Genomic DNA, 18,878 nt, shown 5'->3' with positions numbered 1-18,878 from the left:
ACATAGGTCATATACACAGGTTATATACATACACAGGTTATACACACACACACGTTATATACACACAGGTTATATACATACACAGGTTATACACACACACACGTTATATACACACAGGTTATATACATACACAGGTTATACACACACACACGTTATATACACACAGGTTATATACATACACAGGTTATACACACACACACGTTATATACACACAGGTTATATACATACACAGGTTATACACACACACACGTTATATACACACAGGTTATATACATACACAGGTTATACACACATAGGTCATATACACACATGTTATACACACACACGTTATAAACACATAGGTCATACACACAGGTTATATACACACAAATGTGATACACACATAGGTCATATACACACATGTTATATACACATAGGTCATACACACAGGTTATATACACACACGTTATATATACACAGGTTTTACACACAGGTTATACACACACACACATTATATATACACAGGTTATACACACAGGTTATACACACACACACATTATATGCACACAGGTTATACACACACGTTATATGCACACAGGTTTTACACACACAGGTTATATACACAGGTCATACACACACAGCAGAGTAGTATGTAGTACTAATTTATTTAGTCAGTTATATTTAATTGAATAACTTTTTTAATAAATTGTACGTTCCAGAGTAGTTTTGGACTGCAGACTTTAACACCAACAAAAACTGACAAAATGTAACACTCTTGAACATTATTGTTTCTTGCACCGCGCCTTCAAAATGCTTCCAAACAGGTCAAGGCCGATAAAACGCTGTATTTCCAGTGATTCCAGTTATGTTAACAAAACAAAGCTAGCACACATTAGCAACAGCTGTTTCCTGTTTATCCATCCATTATATATTCAGTTCATGGGTCGACCCCACTGTGTTACATAAAGAGACATTAAAACGAGCCGTAGAGGTGCAGAGGAGCGAAATAAAAACAGAAAAACGGGGGGATTACACATGAAAAATGGCCTTATTGGATAATCCTGACATATTTCTAGAGATGTTCATTAGTATGCACTGTCCCTGAAATAAATATATAGAATAAGCTTTGTGTAGCTTTGTGTTTACTCCAGATTTAGCTTTAGCTTTAGCCATGTCTCACTGCGCCACAAAGTTGGAATTATAAACGTCTTTTTTGTGAATTTCTGAGGTCGGCCTTGTGATTTAAAAGTATAATTCAAGTATGATTCAGATTTGACTTTGACTTTGGGTGATGTCAGTGGCTCACGAAACAGACCCTTGATTTGGACCCAGAGTCAGACATTACGAGATGTGTGCTTGAGTGATCCAATGCGACTTGATCTGTGCACCGGAACCAATCAAACATGTCTTTACTGTGAAATATACAACTAAAGAAGGAGTAAAACATCTGAAAACTTCAAGAAGTACAATTTTATTAAAATGTTCCTTCAGGGCCACCACACAGTGAAGCAATAGTGCAAAATAATAAAGAAACAGGCAAATGTATCTAGCACTTTGCCCTCAAAATGATGTTTTTCCAACCCTCTCATCATAAATCATTCATTCATTGTGCAGTTGGTTAAACTCAGTACTTACTTGACCTGGGCCTCTGCCTGCATGTAGATAAACTCCCACTTTCTGGCAAACGCTCTCTGGAGCCGGGCAAGGTTCTCCTAAGACAAGACAAAAAAAGCAACATTTCATAACTGTAGAAAGTTGTTCTCGATGTCCACACTGGCATTTGGAGCTTGTCTCAGTGCTCACCGCCTCGTAGTCTGCCAGCTCCAGTCTGGTCTTGTTCTGCATGGTGCGCTTACACAGGTAGATGGCTGAGGAAACACAAAGATTGGAGACTTAGAAAATACCCAGTAATCCTGATATAACAGTTTATATTATTGTGTTAATATTGTAGTAATGGAGCGATGGATTATGCTGTGTGTCAGATAAGATCACACTATTTCAGACAGATGGGGACAGTTAAATGCAGATTTATAAGTGAGTCATTTGTGAGTTATTGGGTCCAGTCACTGATACAAATGATGTATCAACAATTGTGAATTTTGGTAAATGGTCACATTTTTATATAGCGCTTTTCCACCTTCAAGCCACTCAAAATGCTTTACATGAAGGAACCACTCACACATTCACACATTCATACACCAGTGTACACACACATGATGTGGGTTAAGTGTCTTGCCCAAGGACACCGTGGCAGTATTCATCTGTGGGAGCTGGAATCACACCGTCAACCTGTCTTACAATGATGGTTATGTCAAGAGTGGGATTTGACCCGCCAACCTTCTGATCATTTATGGCCATTTCCTTTTGGGTTTTCCTTTATGAAAGTTCAGTGTAATCAAAAGGCATAAACCTGATCCCCATGACATCATTACAGTCGAGAATCATGTACAGGGAAAGCACAGGATGAACTTAGGCAAACATATGGTACCTCCGAAATAAAAAATATATAAATATATGTCGTTTTCAGATTAAAATAATTAAATCTAATGTTGTACTGTTGATAATCTGTAACTTGCAATAAATTCATCTTTGAAGTTAAAATAAAGCAGCTGGCTTTTACTGCTGCTCTCCCTGTTCAGTAATAACTTAAAAGTTGTTCATTTTATGGGGTTTAATGGTCAGATATTTCCCAAAATGCAAAATGCAGCCACATTTTCAATGCAGTTCTCTAACACAGTTAATCTGTTGACAGTTTGATCAGTGGTGTGAGGACAGGGCAATCAAAGCAAGCAGTGCTTGTCCAATAAAATAATTGCAGGCCAAAAGTCTAATTAAACAGTTTTGAAATATATCCAAATAATACAATTTTCCCTTCACTTCTGCCTGTTTGAAGTATGGCTGAAGTCACAGTGTCCTTTAGTACATCCTACTGGTCACTGAGCAGACTGCAGCAATCGTGGTTCCCAAATGTCTCATTAACTTGTGTTGTGGTCCTGTGCCACGGAGGCCATACTGTGCCATTATACTTACATGCCCTGCACACCCTTAACATGCACTTTTACTACTGGAAGGCCAGCCAGTTGTTTTAGAGGGTCGCACATATGTACTGAGGACCACAGCCAGCACAAACAGTGCTGCATAAACCCATATTATTGAGCGTATTTGGCCCAGCCAAATGGGCCAAATAAGTACGACTAAAGCTTTCTTTGTGGCGGCACTTCCGGCTATGTGGGAATCACATTCCTTTCACTGGAGAATTTGGGGAAAGATTAAAAATTAAATATGATATAAAGTTGGTTGATTTGTGTCAAATAATTAATGCTCATGTGCAACAACAAGTCAACACTGCACCATCAGCAGCCTCATGCAAAATAATACAACCTGAAGGACAATGACAGTGCCCACGGCAACTTTTGGAATAAGGTGGATAGATCCATGATGGGAATCAGACATCTGAGACTCGTGTGTGCAGCAGGAGACGACAACAGCAGCAACAACTTTCAACACAAAGGTCTAAAATAACTCACTTTTAGAAGCAAGTCATTGTTTGCAGCTTCACATTTGTAATGATTAGATATTAGATAGAAATACAAACAATTAATCAAACATGAGCTGGTTTGTGTGAAATGGAGGATTTGGATGAAGCAGTGACAGTGGCTGTGACAGTTAGGAGCCACAGTCTGGTAGGAGATGTGTGTGACCTGTGTGTTTATGAAGGAGCAACAGTGTCAGTGGAATAACAGGACTATTACACATGTGTGGAGCAGCGTGTGGCTGTTCTGGACCTGCTCCACTTCAGGGAAATACGGGAGGTTTCCTCTTCAGAGCGCTGTTCTAATATAGGACTGTGTTTAAGGGGACGTTTGTGACACATGAGGCTCTATTATAAGTGCACCTGTCTGACCATTGCACCTGTCTGACCATTGCACCTGTCTGACCATTGCACCTGTCTGACCGTTGCACCTGTGCACTGTACACTACACTGGATAGAGCCGAACCTATTCTGGGGCTGCAGGGCATGGTTGCAGTGGAAAACCACGTGTTGAAGAGGAAAACCCATGTGTCTATGAGGTGATCTCTCAATATATTTCCAGTGGTGTCTTCAGTTTCCAAGTTCCAAATCTCCTATATCTAAAACACCACTACATCAGCATTGGTCATTTACATCATCAGGTTGGATCAATAAAACTCTCTTCTTGTTCTGGATATTATTCTAAACTTGTGTCTAACACCCTACCGCTTCAAATACCTGTGTGTCCTCTGATAAAAAAATAAATGGTTTCTTATAGAAAAAGCTTGTGTCTGACAGTCTGGTCCCATCATGATTGTGTCTGATGTGCCCATAGACCTGACACTGACTCAGTCTGGTCCTGCCTGAACCTCGAGTCTCTCATGGAAGTGTGTGCAAACCAGTGGAGGAACATAAAGTAAAAGTAGTAAAGTACTGTACTTAAGTATACATTTTAGCTTATTGTACTTAAGTAGATTTTTAAGCGGATACTTTTTACTTTTACTCCACTACATTTGAGAGCAGTATCTGCACTTTCTACCCCACTACATATTTGACCTGGACTGAAATATAAAAGTATTTTTATTATTATTTTAAACCTGCTGAAAAGACTGAGTGTTTATTTTTAACACGTTCATAATTTGAGCAAACAAAAATGTACAAATAAAAACAGTTAGAAAAAAAATATTGACTCAGTTGTTTCTGTTAAACAAAGTTCAGCACAAATCTTTACCAAAATCACTACATCTGAAGCGTCACAAGATCTCAAAATCTGAAAAAAGCTAAATACTTACTTTTATACAAACTAATAGTAATGAGTATATTTGTTTGACATATTAAATGCATAATGAGTCATTTGGAGAAGCCTAGATCTACAGACTTTATTCATATTTGTATATATTGGACTGTATCTGACACACTGTCTGTGCAAACAGGGATGTTTGTTTTTTCACAGATTTGTCCTCCTCCTACACCTCATTTATGCAGCTGAGCCTTCAGTTCTATTGTTATTTATATAATTATCATTATGCATCTAGAAGAAATGTGAGTGACATATGACAGCTGTATACATGTGCTACTTACTACACAAAATGTACAACCATGAAGAGATACTAACAACAACAGTGCACTGGTCAGACAGCGGCTCATGTGGCACAAACGTCCCCTTAAACACAGCCTTGCATTAGAGCGGTACTCACGTCGTCCTGAAGAAACCTGTATTTCAGATGTAAAGGGCAGCTGTATTAACAGCTCCTTTTACCTTTAGTTCAGTAGAGATCGGCAATTCCAGATCTGAAATCAACCAAATGATTCTAGTGAAGGTGTATAGAGTTTAAAAAACACCATGGAACACTTCCTGTATTACCACATGACACCACAAGGTGGAGCAGAGTGTTTTTTGTTTGAGAGATGAACTCAGCCTGAATATGAGGAAAACAACAGTATAACATAGATCAGAAAATAGTGTAATATGGGGTCTTTAAATGCTGCCAACAGACAGATAATGATGCATTTTTAGTGGTTTCATTATATTCAATAAAATAACATTATATTCAGTAAAATAATATTATATTAATATTGTATGATAAATATAGTTTTGATCAGCTGACTGCTCTGTCAGTGGTGCCACTATGGCAACCCTACATCACCATGGAGACGGAGTGGTGCCACCATTCCATCACTACGTCACCATGACGAATGATGCCAGAATTTAGAATCAGAGGTTTAGTATCACGTGACCCACGGGAATTTTCTCACAACTTCTCAACACACCGATCGATACGCACGCAAACATGGATAGCTCTACCTCTTTCAGTATGAAGCCCTGGTATCTGTACTCACCCGAGGACGACATCCACCTCTATGATGAGGACTTTAACCTGGAGGCTCTGCTCTGCCCCACACCATCAGGGGACGAGCAAGAGACCAAGGAGACCCCACCGGTGTCTCCCCACATCCAGGACTCCTCAAACCCTGAGGAACGAGGTCCAGTCCAGGTCCTAACACCCCTGGACGAGAGAGACGCTCTGATCAGGGAGCTCCGCGAACAGTTGGAGCGAACGAGGGCTGAGCTCGACAATCAGGTCCAAGTCAACCACTCATTGGACCTGAAGCTCAAAACTCAGGAGAGGATCAACCAAGAGCAACACTTGGAGATCCAAAACCTGACTGATGCCCTCCAAAAGACGGAGAAGGAGATGTGTGCCCACATCAGCGCACATAAACAGATCCGAAACCTGTTCATCGGCACAGGTCAGGAGAATGTGCAGCTGAAAGGGGAGCTTCGCAACTCCAAAGAAGTGACAGCAAAGCTGAACGCAACAGAGCTGGAGTTCCTGAAAGTCAGGGATAAGCTCCAAAAGACTGAGAAGGAGATGGAGGCTCACATCAGCGCACATAAACAGATCCGAAACCTGTTCATCATCACAGGTCAGGAGAATGTGCAGCTGAAAGAGGAGCTTCGCAACTCCAACGAAGTCACAGCAAAGCTGGATGCAACAGAGCAGGAGTTGCTCAAAGTCAAGGAGAAGCTCCAAAAGGCGGAGAAGGAGGTGGATGCCCATGTCAGTGCACAGAAACAGATGACAAACCTGTGCATCAATGTAGTACAGGAGAATGTGCGCATGAAAAAGGAGCTTCACCTCGCCAAAGAAGTCACAGCCAAAATGAACCAAACTGAGTCGGACTTGCACAAAGTCAAGGGCAAGCTCCAAGACACAGAGAAAAAGCTGGATGACCTCACCAGAGTACACAACAACATCAGATGCCATTTCCACAAAGCTCTGAGAGACAAAACAGAGCTTAAACAAGAACTGGCCTTCACCAAAAGAGACTTGGAAATGATGAACAACACACTTAAAAGGCAGTACAGTGTAATCGCTGCACTGAAAGACCAGGGCCACTGAGCAGAGGTGGAACAACAAAACGCCACCAATGATGGACATTAAAACAAACATGTCCGGAAAGGTGAGCTATCCTCAAGCTGCATCATCGAGGAGGTGTGCTTCATAAAAACAGAGAAGAATCTGGAGTCTGCTCTTAAGAAAAGCGAGGAACAAAGGGCACAGCACCTCGCTCAACTAAAAAGACAAGTGGAGGAGCAGAGGACAGAGCCCAGGTGTTACCAGCTCTAAGGCAGCTCCAAACATGAACTTTACCCTTTTATTAAGACTAAATAAAAATAAATTAAATAATTAAAAAATGTTATTTGTGTTTTATTGTTTTACAAGTAAAACCTCATTTACATGCCAGCCATAAAACTGGTCACTATTACACAGGATATTGGTGAAATCAATCAGGTTTATTAGTAGTAGTAGTAGTAGTAGTAGTAGTAGTAGTAGTAGTAGTTGAAGTAGTAGTAGAAGTAGTAGTACTGGCAATACAGTCAAACATTTACCATGAAGAAAAACAAACCATGTTATAGTTCTTGAGGTCTGGTATTAGAATGGTCCCCAGGACAGAAGATAAGAGCTTTAATTAAACCAGTCAGGTCATTTTAGACTTTTCCGTTTCCCAGATGCAGCTGTTAAAAAGGACGAACACAGAAGATAAAACCTTATAAAAGCCACAAGATTTTTAAATGGGTCATCAATGCAGCAATGTCATTTTGTACCAGTGGTGGAAGAAGTACTCAGTTTTGTTACTTAAGTAAAAGTACAGATACCAGAGCCAAAAAAGTGTGAAAGTATCACATGGAAAATTCTACTTAAGTAAAAGTATTAAAGTACCTGGTTAAGTGTAAAAAGTAAAAAGTAAGTATTTAGCTTTTTTCAGATTTTGAGACCTTGTAACGCTTCAGATGTAGTGATTTTGGTAAAGATTTGTGCTGAACTTTGTTTAACAGAAACAACTGAGTCAATAGTTTTTTCTAACTGTTTTTATTTGTACATTTTTGTTTGCTCAAATTATGAACGTGTTAAAAATAAACACTCAGTCTTTTCAGCAGGTTTAAAATAATAATAAAAATACTTTTATATTTCAGTCCAGGTCAAATATGTAGTGGGGTAGAAAGTGCAGATACTGCTCTCAAATGTAGTGGAGTAAAAGTAAAAAGTATCCGCTTAAAAATCTACTTAAGTACAAATAGCTAAAATGTATACTTAAGTACAGTACTTTACTACTTTTACTTTATGTTCCTCCACTGGTTTGCACACACTTCCATGAGAGACTCGAGGTTCAGGCAGGACCAGACTGAGTCAGTGTCAGGTCTATGGGCACATCAGACACAATCATGATGGGACCAGACTGTCAGACACAAGCTTTTTCTATAAGAAACCATTTATTTTTTAATACAGCAACCCACAATATTTACACTGTATCACCAAATGTATCACCAAATATATCATATGTATCACGATATCTATTTTAGCACAGCCCTAATCCATCAAACTCAGTAGCGTGTGGTGACTCTTATGGGTAGGCAAGTAGACGTGGGGTGGACATCAATATTTAGTCCATAACAATTTAATGAAACCACTTTTATACAAACTAATAGTAATGAGTATATTTGTTTGACATATTAAATGCATAATGAGTCATTTGGAGAAGCCTAGATCTACAGACTTTATTCATATTTGTATATATTGGACTGTATCTGACACACTGTCTGTGCAAACAGGGATGTTTGTTTTTTCACAGATTTGTCCTCCTCCTACCCCTCATTTATGCAGCTGAGCCTTCAGTTCTATTGTTATTTATATAATTATCATTATGCATCTAGAAGAAATGTGAGTGACATATGACAGCTGTATACATGTGCTACTTACTACACAAAATGTACAACCATGAAGAGATACTAACAACAACAGTGCACTGGTCGGACAGCGGCTCATGTGGCACAAACGTCCCCTTAAACACAGCCTTGCATTAGAGCGGTACTCACGTCGTCCTGAAGAAACCTGTATTTCAGATGTAAAGGGCAGCTGTATTAACAGCTCCTTTTACCTTTAGTTCAGTAGAGATCGGCAATTCCAGATCTGAAATCAACCAAATGATTCTAGTGAAGGTGTATAGAGTTTAAAAAACACCATGGAACACTTCCTGTATTACCACATGACACCACAAGGTGGAGCAGAGTGTTTTTTGTTTGAGAGATGAACTCAGCCTGAATATGAGGAAAACAACAGTATAACATAGATCAGAAAATAGTGTAATATGGGGTCTTTAAATGCTGCCAACAGACAGATAATGATGCATTTTTAGTGGTTTCATTATATTCAATAAAATAACATTATATTCAGTAAAATAATATTATATTAATATTGTATGATAAATATAGTTTTGATCAGCTGACTGCTCTGTCAGTGGTGCCACTATTGCAACCCTACATCACCATGGAGACGGAGTGGTGCCACCATTCCATCACTACGTCACCATGACGAATGATGCCAGAATTTAGAATCAGAGGTTTAGTATCACGTGACCCACGGGAATTTTCTCACAACTTCTCAACACACCGATCGATACGCACGCAAACATGGATAGCTCTACCTCTTTCAGTATGAAGCCCTGGTATCTGTACTCACCCGAGGACGACATCCACCTCTATGATGAGGACTTTAACCTGGAGGCTCTGCTCTGCCCCACACCATCAGGGGACGAGCAAGAGACCAAGGAGACCCCACCGGTGTCTCCCCACATCCAGGACTCCTCAAACCCTGAGGAACGAGGTCCAGTCCAGGTCCTAACACCCCTGGCCGAGAGAGACGCTCTGATCAGGGAGCTCTGCGAACAGTTGGAGCGAACGAGGGCTGAGCTCGACAATCAGGTCCAAGTCAACCACTCATTGGACCTGAAGCTCAAAACTCAGGAGAGGATCAACCAAGATCAACACTTGGAGATCCAAAACCTGACTGATGCCCTCCAAAAGACGGAGAAGGAGATGTGTGCCCACATCAGCGCACATAATCAGATCCGAAACCTGTTCATCATCACAGGTCAGGAGAATGTGCAGCTGAAAGAGGAGCTTCGCAACTCCAACGAAGTCACAGCAAAGCTGGATGCAACAGAGCAGGAGTTGCTCAAAGTCAAGGAGAAGCTCCAAAAGGCGGAGAAGGAGGTGGATGCCCACGTCAGTGCACAGAAACAGATGACAAACCTGTGCATCAATGTAGTACAGGAGAATGTGCGCATGAAAAAGGAGCTTCACCTCGCCAAAGAAGTCACAGCAAAAATGAACCAAACTGAGTCGGACTTGCACAAAGTCAAGGGCAAGCTCCAAGACACAGAGAAAAAGCTGGATGACCTCACCAGAGTACACAACAACATCAGATGCCATTTCCACAAAGCTCTGAGAGACAAAACAGAGCTTAAACAAGAACTGGCCTTCACCAAAAGAGACTTGGAAATGATGAACAACACACTTAAAAGGCAGTACAGTGTAATCGCTGCACTGAAAGACCAGGGCCACTGAGCAGAGGTGGAACAACAAAACGCCACCAATGATGGACATTAAAACAAACATGTCCGGAAAGGTGAGCTATCCTCAAGCTGCATCATCGAGGAGGTGTGCTTCATAAAAACAGAGAAGAATCTGGAGTCTGCTCTTAAGAAAAGCGAGGAACAAAGGGCACAGCACCTCGCTCAACTAAAAAGACAAGTGGAGGAGCAGAGGAGAGAGCCCAGGTGTTACCAGCTCTAAGGCAGCTCCAAACATGAACTTTACCCTTTTATTAAGACTAAATAAAAATAAATTAAATAATTAAAAAATGTTATTTGTGTTTTATTGTTTTACAAGTAAAACCTCATTTACATGCCAGCCATAAAACTGGTCACTATTACACAGGATATTGGTGAAATCAATCAGGTTTATTAGTAGTAGTAGTAGTAGTAGTAGTAGTAGTAGTAGTAGTTGAAGTAGTAGTAGAAGTAGTAGTACTGGCAATACAGTCAAACATTTACCATGAAGAAAAACAAACCATGTTATAGTTCTTGAGGTCTGGTATTAGAATGGTCCCCAGGACAGAAGATAAGAGCTTTAATTAAACCAGTCAGGTCATTTTAGACTTTTCTGTTTCCCAGATGCAGCTGTTAAAAAGGACGAACACAGAAGATAAAACCTTATAAAAGCCACAAGATTTTTAAATGGGTCATCAATGCAGCAATGTCATTTTGTACCAGTGGTGGAAGAAGTACTCAGTTTTGTTACTTAAGTAAAAGTACAGATACCAGAGCCAAAAAAGTGTGAAAGTATCACATGGAAAATTCTACTTAAGTAAAAGTATTAAAGTACCTGGTTAAGTGTAAAAAGTAAAAAGTAAGTATTTAGCTTTTTTCAGATTTTGAGACCTTGTAACGCTTCAGATGTAGTGATTTTGGTAAAGATTTGTGCTGAACTTTGTTTAACAGAAACAACTGAGTCAATAGTTTTTTCTAACTGTTTTTATTTGTACATTTTTGTTTGCTCAAATTATGAACGTGTTAAAAATAAACACTCAGTCTTTTCAGCAGGTTTAAAATAATAATAAAAATACTTTTATATTTCAGTCCAGGTCAAATATGTAGTGGGGTAGAAAGTGCAGATACTGCTCTCAAATGTAGTGGAGTAAAAGTAAAAAGTATCCGCTTAAAAATCTACTTAAGTACAATAAGCTAAAATGTATACTTAAGTACAGTACTTTACTACTTTTACTTTATGTTCCTCCACTGGTTTGCACACACTTCCATGAGAGACTCGAGGTTCAGGCAGGACCAGACTGAGTCAGTGTCAGGTCTATGGGCACATCAGACACAATCATGATGGGACCAGACTGTCAGACACAAGCTTTTTCTATAAGAAACCATTTATTTTTTTAATACAGCAACCCACAATATTTACACTGTATCACCAAATGTATCACCAAATATATCATATGTATCACGATATCTATTTTAGCACAGCCCTAATCCATCAAACTCAGTAGCGTGTGGTGACTCTTATGGGTAGGCAAGTAGACGTGGGGTGGACATCAATATTTAGTCCATAACAATTTAATGAAACCACTTTTATACAAACTAATAGTAATGAGTATATTTGTTTGACATATTAAATGCATAATGAGTCATTTGGAGAAGCCTAGATCTACAGACTTTATTCATATTTGTATATATTGGACTGTATCTGACACACTGTCTGTGCAAACAGGGATGTTTGTTTTTTCACAGATTTGTCCTCCTCCTACCCCTCATTTATGCAGCTGAGCCTTCAGTTCTATTGTTATTTATATAATTATCATTATGCATCTAGAAGAAATGTGAGTGACATATGACAGCTGTATACATGTGCTACTTACTACACAAAATGTACAACCATGAAGAGATACTAACAACAACAGTGCACTGGTCAGACAGCGGCTCATGTGGCACAAACGTCCCCTTAAACACAGCCTTGCATTAGAGCGGTACTCACGTCGTCCTGAAGAAACCTGTATTTCAGATGTAAAGGGCAGCTGTATTAACAGCTCCTTTTACCTTTAGTTCAGTAGAGATCGGCAATTCCAGATCTGAAATCAACCAAATGATTCTAGTGAAGGTGTATAGAGTTTAAAAAACACCATGGAACACTTCCTGTATTACCACATGACACCACAAGGTGGAGCAGAGTGTTTTTTGTTTGAGAGATGAACTCAGCCTGAATATGAGGAAAACAACAGTATAACATAGATCAGAAAATAGTGTAATATGGGGTCTTTAAATGCTGCCAACAGACAGATAATGATGCATTTTTAGTGGTTTCATTATATTCAATAAAATAACATTATATTCAGTAAAATAATATTATATTAATATTGTATGATAAATATAGTTTTGATCAGCTGACTGCTCTGTCAGTGGTGCCACTATTGCAACCCTACATCACCATGGAGACGGAGTGGTGCCACCATTCCATCACTACGTCACCATGACGAATGATGCCAGAATTTAGAATCAGAGGTTTAGTATCACGTGACCCACGGGAATTTTCTCACAACTTCTCAACACACCGATCGATACGCACGCAAACATGGATAGCTCTACCTCTTTCAGTATGAAGCCCTGGTATCTGTACTCACCCGAGGACGACATCCACCTCTATGATGAGGACTTTAACCTGGAGGCTCTGCTCTGCCCCACACCATCAGGGGACGAGCAAGAGACCAAGGAGACCCCACCGGTGTCTCCCCACATCCAGGACTCCTCAAACCCTGAGAAACGAGGTCCAGTCCAGGTCCTAACACCCCTGGCCGAGAGAGACGCTCTGATCAGGGAGCTCCGCGAACAGTTGGAGCGAACGAGGGCTGAGCTCGACAATCAGGTCCAAGTCAACCACTCATTGGACCTGAAGCTCAAAACTCAGGAGAGGATCAACCAAGATCAACACTTGGAGATCCAAAACCTGACTGATGCCCTCCAAAAGACGGAGAAGGAGATGTGTGCCCACATCAGCGCACATAAACAGATCCGAAACCTGTTCATCGGCACAGGTCAGGAGAATGTGCAGCTGAAAGGGGAGCTTCGCAACTCCAAAGAAGTGACAGCAAAGCTGAACGCAACAGAGCTGGAGTTCCTGAAAGTCAGGGATAAGCTCCAAAAGACTGAGAAGGAGATGGAGGCTCACATCAGCGCACATAAACAGATCCGAAACCTGTTCATCATCACAGGTCAGGAGAATGTGCAGCTGAAAGAGGAGCTTCGCAACTCCAACGAAGTCACAGCAAAGCTGGATGCAACAGAGCAGGAGTTGCTCAAAGTCAAGGAGAAGCTCCAAAAGGCGGAGAAGGAGGTGGATGCCCACGTCAGTGCACAGAAACAGATGACAAACCTGTGCATCAATGTAGTACAGGAGAATGTGCGCATGAAAAAGGAGCTTCACCTCGCCAAAGAAGTCACAGCAAAAATGAACCAAACTGAGTCGGACTTGCACAAAGTCAAGGGCAAGCTCCAAGACACAGAGAAAAAGCTGGATGACCTCACCAGAGTACACAACAACATCAGATGCCATTTCCACAAAGCTCTGAGAGACAAAACAGAGCTTAAACAAGAACTGGCCTTCACCAAAAGAGACTTGGAAATGATGAACAACACACTTAAAAGGCAGTACAGTGTAATCGCTGCACTGAAAGACCAGGGCCACTGAGCAGAGGTGGAACAACAAAACGCCACCAATGATGGACATTAAAACAAACATGTCCGGAAAGGTGAGCTATCCTCAAGCTGCATCATCGAGGAGGTGTGCTTCATAAAAACAGAGAAGAATCTGGAGTCTGCTCTTAAGAAAAGCGAGGAACAAAGGGCACAGCACCTCGCTCAACTAAAAAGACAAGTGGAGGAGCAGAGGAGAGAGCCCAGGTGTTACCAGCTCTAAGGCAGCTCCAAACATGAACTTTACCCTTTTATTAAGACTAAATAAAAATAAATTAAATAATTAAAAAATGTTATTTGTGTTTTATTGTTTTACAAGTAAAATCTCATTTACACGCCAGCCATAAAACTGATCACTATTACACAGGATATTGGTGAAATCAATCAGGTTTATTAGTAGTAGTAGTAGAAGTAGTAGTTGAAGTAGTAGTAGAAGTAGTAGTACTGGCAATACAGTCAAACATTTACCATGAAGAAAAACAAACCATGTTATAGTTCTTGAGGTCTGGTATTAGAATGGTCCCCAGGACAGAAGATAAGAGCTTTAATTAAACCAGTCAGGTCATTTTAGACTTTTCTGTTTCCCAGATGCAGCTGTTAAAAAGGACGAACACAGAAGATAAAACCTTATAAAAGCCACAAGATTTTTAAATGGGTCATCAATGCAGCAATGTCATTTTGTACCAGTGGTGGAAGAAGTACTCAGTTTTGTTACTTAAGTAAAAGTACAGATACCAGAGCCAAAAAAGTGTGAAAGTATCACATGGAAAATTCTACTTAAGTAAAAGTATTAAAGTACCTGGTTAAGTGTAAAAAGTAAAAAGTAAGTATTTAGCTTTTTTCAGATTTTGAGATCTTGTGACGCTTCAGATGTAGTGATTTTGGTAAAGATTTGTGCTGAACTTTGTTTAACAGAAACAACTGAGTCAATAGTTTTTTCTAACTGTTTTTATTTGTACATTTTTGTTTGCTCAAATTATGAACGTGTTAAAAATAAACACTCCACACGCTACTGAGTTTGATGGATTAGGGCTGTGCTAAAATAGATATCGTGATACATATGATATTTTTGGTGATACAGTGTAAATATTGTGGGTTGCTGTATTGATATATCTATTTTTTAGATACATTTTACTTAATAATTATGTGATGTTCTAAGGTTTGTTGGTTATTTAGTGAAAATAAACATGTTTATGCAATACATTTGACAGATTCACTGCATTGATGGGTTTGTGCAGGTGGTTTAACAAAGAAATACTATTGTTCAAATGTATTTGGCTCTTAGAAAGTGAATATGGTGAGATATCGTAAAATTTCATGTGCAGTGTTGGGGAAGTGAATTTGAATTCTTAGTTACCCATTATTAGTTACAGGTTAAAACTTTTGGATTACTTTATCTGTAATATTGTATAAATGAATCAAATATGTACTTTTATCTTTATTTAGAGACATTTAAATACAGACAACAACAAATGCGTTTTCTCAAATGGCACAACAGCAACTACAGAATGACCAACATGTCCACGACGCTGCTGTAGTCTGCTCCTGTCTACCTCTGAGGTCTCTCCCTACTCTTCACCCCCATTTCACACTGCTACTGATTTATCCAATATGATCCAAGACTACATGGAATCTGACTCTAACTTCTGCATTCACCTCATTCCCGAAGTTCCCGTGGGCACTGCCATTGTCATTCTGGTTGTATTATTTTGCACAGGGCTCGATCTTGACAGGAAATAAGTTCTATAGAGATTACCGCGCCGTTTTTAAGCCTCCAGAGAATCGGTGCAGTGTTGACTTGTTGATCACACAAACATTGAACATTTTAAACAAATGAACCTACTTTATATCATATTTTAGCGGCAAAACTTTTCCCAAATTCGCCATTGAAATGAATGGGACCGGAAGTCCTATCACAAAGAACTTTTACAGTTTAATCGCATTTACAGCAAAAGTGGGCGGGGCAGAATAAGGTCAATAGAACCAGAAAAGAGTTCATGGTTGGCTGTGAGGAGCAGTTTGAATGAATTATACAGGAGGTGACACTAATGTTATCAGAGACATGGTTACATTCACACAGTAATTGCTTGAGGATGTGAGCAGTGCTTTGATTAGCCTGCAGCCTTGAAGAAGATAAAATGGGGAGATGTTTATTTTTACTTGAGCTGAAGAAGATCTTCCTCATCATCTTCTTTTCTGAATGCTTCATATAAATATATTTTAATGGGAATGTATTTTTGCATTGGTGTAGAGGGCAGTAATAATGGTGCCTCTAGTACTGCATTGGCACTTAGGGTAATAGTAAAGCCACTTTTTGCAGTACAGGTAACAGTGTTTTTTAGTAACTAATGGTAGTAAGAATTTTAGTAAGGATTGGATTTAAAGAGAAAGTATGTCACTATGTATGTATTTTGATTTTAAATTTCATAAATATGACCTGTGTTTACCTCATATCTGTGTCCCCAGTGAAGTAAATATGTTTAAATTAAATATGACCTTTACTGATAACAACTGTAACTGCATTATCCCTATTTACAAAAACACTGGACATGATGGACAAGTTGTTTATGTTATAATTTTGGCTGTCAAGGCAACCAAATCCAGTGCTGAAATCCAGTTGGTTTAAACTTAAATGGACTCTCTCTGATCTGAATTTTCGCATCCAAAGCCCCCAGCAATTAGTTCTAGTGCAGCCTCTTCAGCTCAGTGAGTGAATTCAGGAGAATCTGAGCTTTTCCACAGCCTGTAAGAATGAGAATAACTCGTATATGTCATCTATATAGAGGTTAAAGCTGATATCCAGAGTTTGAAAAAGGATGGAGCTCTCTAAAAGAGTGCAGCTGCAGACACAGATGACACAGATGGGACAGTGCACCTGAGGGGACAGCTCTGTGGTCTTCTTCTCCTGCTGCAGCGTGTGAGCTTGTGCTGTTATAACTTTTGCAAACTGGAGTGACATTCAAAATAGTTTGTTCAATATTCATTGTATTTGAATAAAATTCTATATTGAAACAACAAACATATGTATTTAGAAATATACATGATACCTCAAACATTACACTATAGCACCATGTATAAAAGAACTGTACAGAATTGTATGTATGTAACACTTTATTTGAATAAATTCTGCTGCTTAGTTCTGACACATTGGCACATTCTTGAGTGTAGACTGTAGACCAGCCAGCAGCCACCATCCAGACCTGGGGATAGAAAAGATGACAGCTGTTTATTCATTTATAAAGAAATATTGAATAAAGACATTATTACTATAGTATAAAACATTTAGTAAATAAGATGTACACAAAATGCATCTGACATAAAGCCAGAGTGTTTTAGATTAGCCATCCATCTAAAAATAAAACATCATGTTTTAGACATGCATCGTGCTTGTATTTTGGCTCCTATTACAGCACAAATGCAACATTTGGATGAAAGGCACATCCACAGCCTGTTCAGACCAGGTAAAGCCTGATGTGCTGCTCATATGTTTCATATGAGATCTACTCACAAAAGTAAAATAAAAAAAATAAAAAAGTGTTTTACAAGCACAAAAAATGTGAATATGGAAGTATAAATACCTGAGCAGAGAAGTTGGCTGAAGTCTGCAGACACTGAGTGTCCTGTTCCACAGCAGTGTGTGTCTCTGTGCTCTGGAGCTGCAGTGTTACTTCCCAACATTGATCAGGACCAGAGAACTGTTTTTGCAAATGTTAAAAATGTCACATATAAATGAGTTTCTTTTAAAAACTCTGGGCATCAGCTTTAAGGCTCTGGCAACTCAGTTCAGTTGTGATTGGTTCTTTTTTTAGACTGTAAGATGTTATATACTGATCTTTTAAGTACTTTGATTTTTATCTGTGTGATATTGTTTTGAAATAAGAGTATTTTAGAGTAATAACCAAGCACTGGGCCATTCTGTCAGTGCACAAAATGTGCAGACTGTGTTTCTCTTCATCTGTCATTCATTGTTGAGAGACGGAGTTGTGTTTTACCATAGTCTGTGTTCTCGGGCTCCCAGCAGTGCGACGGCCAGAAGTACGGAGCCTGGAGCACAAAAGGAAACAGTTACACAACTGAACAAAAATACACACACTCACTGCTGGACTAGTAATAACTGAAAATGAAAAAAGTTTAATTGAATTAAATGTTACAAATACTCTACTGTAACTGTAACAGTACCGCTTGTCTCCGTGGAGATATTATTGCTTTACCGAGAATGTCCCACATTACGGCATTAAATGTATCTATCTCCTTGGATGTGACACAACCAGGCCAAGCTCCACATCAGGTTATTTTTGTATGTATTTGTGTATTCATTTTGGCAATAAGAGGAACTTTTAGTAAATACAAGACAGGAAACTTTAAGGTAATGCTATGGAACTTTCCAGGCAGAGCATTAACATCTCCATGGAGACGTTGAATAGTGCACCATAGTACACAGATAATAGAGACACAAAAGTAAAAATCAAACTAAATAAAACAAAAAATGAGCAAAAACAACAGTAGGCAGTGTCCAGATGCTCACGCTGATACAAACCTTTAGCTGTTATATAACTCCAGCAGTTTTCTTCTGTCTCCTATCTCCATAAAACCTTCATGAATAGCAATTATGTGCACAAAGAGCCCTCCAAACACGACCTTTTCACGGCCTATTCTCTCACCACTTTGCTGTGAACAGGGAAAGGCCAAGGTCAAAACCATAACGCGCTGCAGTCAGGCTTAATCACAACGAGCGTGAGTGAAGCGGAGGTGAACATCAGACATATGGGCACACGCGGCACTCAAGACCCCA

The 18,878-nt window shown here is 39.5% G+C and overlaps 1 protein-coding gene across 1 annotated transcript in view; it reads right to left on the bottom strand.

Moving 5' to 3' along the window:
• LOC117392592 (regulator of G-protein signaling 6) overlaps positions 1-18,878 on the bottom strand; it is a 107,627-nt gene that overhangs the window by 13,267 nt on the left and 75,482 nt on the right. Inside the window, exons 5-7 of the mRNA XM_033990692.2 lie at positions 18,079-18,130; positions 1,783-1,847; positions 1,615-1,691 (exon numbers count right to left, since the gene is read on the bottom strand). Of these exons, the coding sequence (XP_033846583.2) occupies positions 1,615-1,691; positions 1,783-1,847; positions 18,079-18,130 (194 nt within the window). The remainder of the gene's footprint in view (positions 1-1,614; positions 1,692-1,782; positions 1,848-18,078; positions 18,131-18,878) is intronic.

Source organism: Periophthalmus magnuspinnatus, chromosome 24 (genome assembly GCF_009829125.3).
Source record: "Periophthalmus magnuspinnatus isolate fPerMag1 chromosome 24, fPerMag1.2.pri, whole genome shotgun sequence".
Classification (NCBI taxonomy): domain Eukaryota; kingdom Metazoa; phylum Chordata; class Actinopteri; order Gobiiformes; family Gobiidae; genus Periophthalmus; species Periophthalmus magnuspinnatus.
The sequence above is the reverse complement of the archived record's forward strand: the minus strand, read 5'-3'. Positions and strand labels throughout refer to the sequence as shown.